At 35.4% G+C, this 4189-nt stretch overlaps 1 protein-coding gene across 1 annotated transcript in view; it reads right to left on the bottom strand.

The window, feature by feature from the left end:
• LOC106881256 (rhomboid-related protein 2) overlaps positions 1–3984 on the bottom strand; it is a 113575-nt gene extending 109591 nt beyond the window's left edge. Inside the window, exon 1 of the mRNA XM_052968234.1 lies at positions 3335–3984. Within this exon, the coding sequence (XP_052824194.1) occupies positions 3335–3406 (72 nt within the window). The 5' untranslated portion in view covers positions 3407–3984. The remainder of the gene's footprint in view (positions 1–3334) is intronic.
• Between the last annotated feature and the right edge of the window lie 205 nt (positions 3985–4189).

Here is a 4189-nt window from a genome sequence, read left to right as displayed (position 1 = left end):
TATATATATATATATATATATATATATATATATATATATATTAGCAAAAGTTTCATTTCCGGCTACTTTCTAACACAATCTGTTACTTATCGTGCAACTTTGTTTTTTTATGAAATTGATCTGACGAACTAGTTTACAGAAAAACTAGATAAAGTAGCAGACAGTACACGCATTACTACCCTGAAATTGGCGAACACGCTACTCATTGTTATTGTTTTGTTTTTTTCCCGCTGCTTGCAAAAGTTATGATGTTTTGTTATTAATGTTACCTGTAAATTAATATATCAACACAATGACTTCAGTTGTGGCTACAGCTGAAATAGGTTACGATGGAAAATAGGAGGAAGAGGTAGGCAGGGGAAACGACATTCCCCTCCTTTACATTCAGCTCAAGTGGGTGGGGTTGGCTTGTAGTGTCAAGCTCCGCTCTTACCCAACCTCCCCTTCAAAAACTTTAAGGAGCCCATAGTCCCTAAAAACCCATTTCCTTCACTAAAAATAGGTTTCCGTGCAGTACTTAAACTAGTTTTATTTTTTTTAATTATTATTCTTAGCCCTCTCCATCACAAACACACATATACAATGCACTTGACAACTAAGGCGGAAAACATTTTAATTCACAATTTACGATGTACATACTGTCCACTTGACTAAAATATATATTACCAATGCAAAATTAAGAATCATCTTTCATGTTGTTTGTTTTTTCCCAAATGTTAGCTTATGATAATATACTAAAAAGAGGTGCAATAACCAGTTATGTTATTTTTGATTGATTGATTGATTGACATAGACAGATAGACAGACAGACAGGGCAATGCATGTCAAAGCTGTGAATGTGGTACAAACTTAATTGATAATATTGAAGTTTTATGTTGCCGATATACATCACAATTCAGGGAAATAAGATAACCCGATGGTTCCGAGTTTAATCCCCACTAAATGTGACATTTCAAAAACAGCAGAACATCTAGGAGTCATGACTCTTAGGTGAATCCGGCTCCATTCGAGTGTCAGCAACTAAGGGCCAAAACACTTGCTTGACGGGAGTTCTTCCTCAGAAGATTTCTGCTGCTGTCCGCTTGCCCTGTAGCTTATTTCCACTTACTATTTTAACTGGTCTGTTCACCGACCTGCTTTCTCATGTGGATGTATTGGGAGTCACAACACCAGCTATCTCGTTGAAACTCCTTTGAGAAATTTTTCTGCAAAGTGCACTAACACATTTTCAATCTGGCAAAATTCGTTCCAGTCTCACAGAAAATACTCCTCGAAACTCCAAACCCTAAGTGATTTGTGAAATAATGGAAAGCTTTGATATAGACACGAAATAGTAATTTTTTTTACACATGGCAGGGTGCATGAAATTTGGGAAGAGGGGGAGCTATCGATTACATCGACCCCAGTACTCAATGGGTACTTATTTTATCAACCCTGAAAAGATGAAAGGCAAAGACAAACGGCAGAATTTGAACTCTGAATGTAAAGAGCCAGTAGATATGCCGCTAAGCATTTTGCTCGACGCACAAACGATTCTACCAGTTCGTCGCCGTTAGACACGTAATAATAATGATTTCTTACATGGGAACAATGCCAAAAATTTTGCGGTAAAATAACAGTCGACTATATTGATTTCAATACTTGACGAAGTACTTTATTTTATCGTCCCGGAAGGATTAAAGACTAAGTCGACTTCGGCAGGATTTTAACTTAATACGTAAAGGGGAGTGACTCAAAAACTGCATGGTATTTTGGAGAAAGTAAAGAATATGTACACCCGGTGTTTAGGGTTAGGGTTTAAAGTTAGTGATTAGGGTTAGGGTTTTGTTAAGCCGAAAACAGGTGGTGTACATATCCTTCACCTCCGCCGGTATTTTATCCAACACCCTAACGATTTTACCAATACACAAACATGTTTTATCTACATTCCCTGTTTTTATATTGTCTTGTTATATTTCTGTTATCGTCTTATTCTGTTATTTTTATGAATTCATGTCTCGTTTTGTCCTTTGTTTTCATCGTTCTGTGCATTATATAGGCCTATACATAACTCATCATTTACTAGTCAATAAGTTAGCATTTCTGAAAATCCGTCAATATTACCAAGTGCAACACTCACTTGAGACCAACGGTAACATTTTGACCAGTTATACATCATAATCAATAAGTATAGTATTTGACGATAGATAGATAAAAAGGGCAAGACTTCCTTTTGTACCCGCCAATAAATTTTTTTATTTATTTATTTTTCTTTTCTCTGAGGAAGTTTTTCCATAAATAAATAGATACGTTAACATGAGAAATCAGATATGGGTGGTTATGGCTTCCGCCCTTCCTCAACAGCTTTGAAAGTAAGAGAATCAGTAAAATCGAACAGCAGAAGCAATTGTTCGAGAAATCACACACACAAGCACGCATAGTCATCGCTAGAATTGGTTGGTAGGGAAAAATTACAGAAGTAATGTGTGTTGGTAAAAAAGATATCGGTAAAATAAAGGCTAACGATGGTGGGGTTGCATTTTAAAACAGATTTAGCTGCTAATTCTTGCAGGTCCAGCGTCCGAGTAAATGCTATAAAACCAAGGACCCCGAGCCTGCTGTGGCCGTCGGGGTCCAATACTGTAGCCTTCGGTAAGACGTATAGATCCTGCATTTAAAAAATTGCTGATTATATAGTGTACTTAGCTGTTTCGAAAGTCCATATGTTTATTCTAATGTTCCTAGATTCCTCAAAAGTATTTTTAAAACTTTGTTATTTTTATAATTACAACATTTCACAATAAATGTAATTACTTTATTTCCGTATACATAACAAATGTTTCTTTGGTGCAACTTTAGATTTCATTTAATTCAAGGATTGTCCTCAGATATAAGAAATGTTCGCCACCAGGAGCTAAACTAATACGAGCGATGCCCTTCAAGCTCCCTGAAAAGTTACTTTTAAGTTTACGACAGATCAACAAACATTCTTCATTTTACATTTTCTTTTCAATTGAGTCGGTTGTTTGAAATCTGTCAAAGGGTTGCTAACACAAATAAATAAAACTGAGGGAAGGAACTTGGGTGGGGGGCTGTATCATTCATGCTTCTCTCCGCGAACATTAGCTACTAAAGGGAAGAGAATCAAGAACCGGGAGGAGACACCGCTTTTATGTTTGGTTCTCCCAAGAATATACAAACTTACATAAACACACAAGCGCCGCCCCCGCCCAAGGTGTGCGACTAACCCTGCATGCATCTATGTTTATAACTGTAAATCTCTACATACGAGGGTATATACATGTATTTCAAAAGTGTGTCTGCAATAAATTAATGAATAAATAATTCGTCTTACCCGATCTAATTCTCGCCGAATTTCGGATTGAAGAGCAATTTCTTCATCGTTATCAAGCATTCGTCTCGGCATAGTTCCAGTGTTACAAAATGAGTAAAACCCAAAAACCAAACAAAAAGTAATAAATTATCCGATGAAACTTTCGAATGAAAATAAACCGAAGATATGATTTTGTTTCACGAAAATATATACATGTAAATATATATATTCATATCTAACAATAACTACGTCTTCTTTTTTGCATAAAAACTCCTCACAGAACTAGTAATAAGTATGAAGAATTTGTATACTTTCGCATAAAAATGTACGGTTGAAGTGCATGAAGGTAAGTTTACACAGTGATGAAAGATAGATTTTTGTTTTCCAATGCAAAATATACTAAAAAATACATATACTGAAATGTTTAAAGAAAATTTGTCTCTTTCTTCTCTCTTTTCTTTCTTCTAATATAGATATAAATATAAATGTCGAACAGTAGTAAATATTCAAGATAAGTATGAATGCATATGTGTATATATAGACATCACGTAGTGATAGATATAAGTTGTACTCGCTTAGTAGCAGTTCAAATTATAGAGTGAGAGAGAAGAGAAAATAAAAGTGCGCCGACGGCAACTCGACTGCTTGATACGAGAAGTAGCACGGATACGCATATACAAACGCGCGCATATGTACTCACACACACAGGTCCACATTCGCACATATACATTTACATACACCACATTCACATGCACACATACACTTTTATTGCAAAAAATTTTCGCTTCACTAGCCCATGATGAAATGTAAAAACAAAACGTATCTATAAGTAACAAAATATATAATTAAAACAAAAAAGGTAAATGCAATTTTATG

The sequence above is a fragment of the Octopus bimaculoides genome, chromosome 1 (assembly GCF_001194135.2).
Source record: "Octopus bimaculoides isolate UCB-OBI-ISO-001 chromosome 1, ASM119413v2, whole genome shotgun sequence".
In the NCBI taxonomy this organism is placed as follows: Eukaryota; Metazoa; Mollusca; class Cephalopoda; order Octopoda; family Octopodidae; genus Octopus; species Octopus bimaculoides.
Note: the sequence above shows the minus strand (reverse complement) of the source record. Positions and strands in the feature narration are given on the sequence as shown.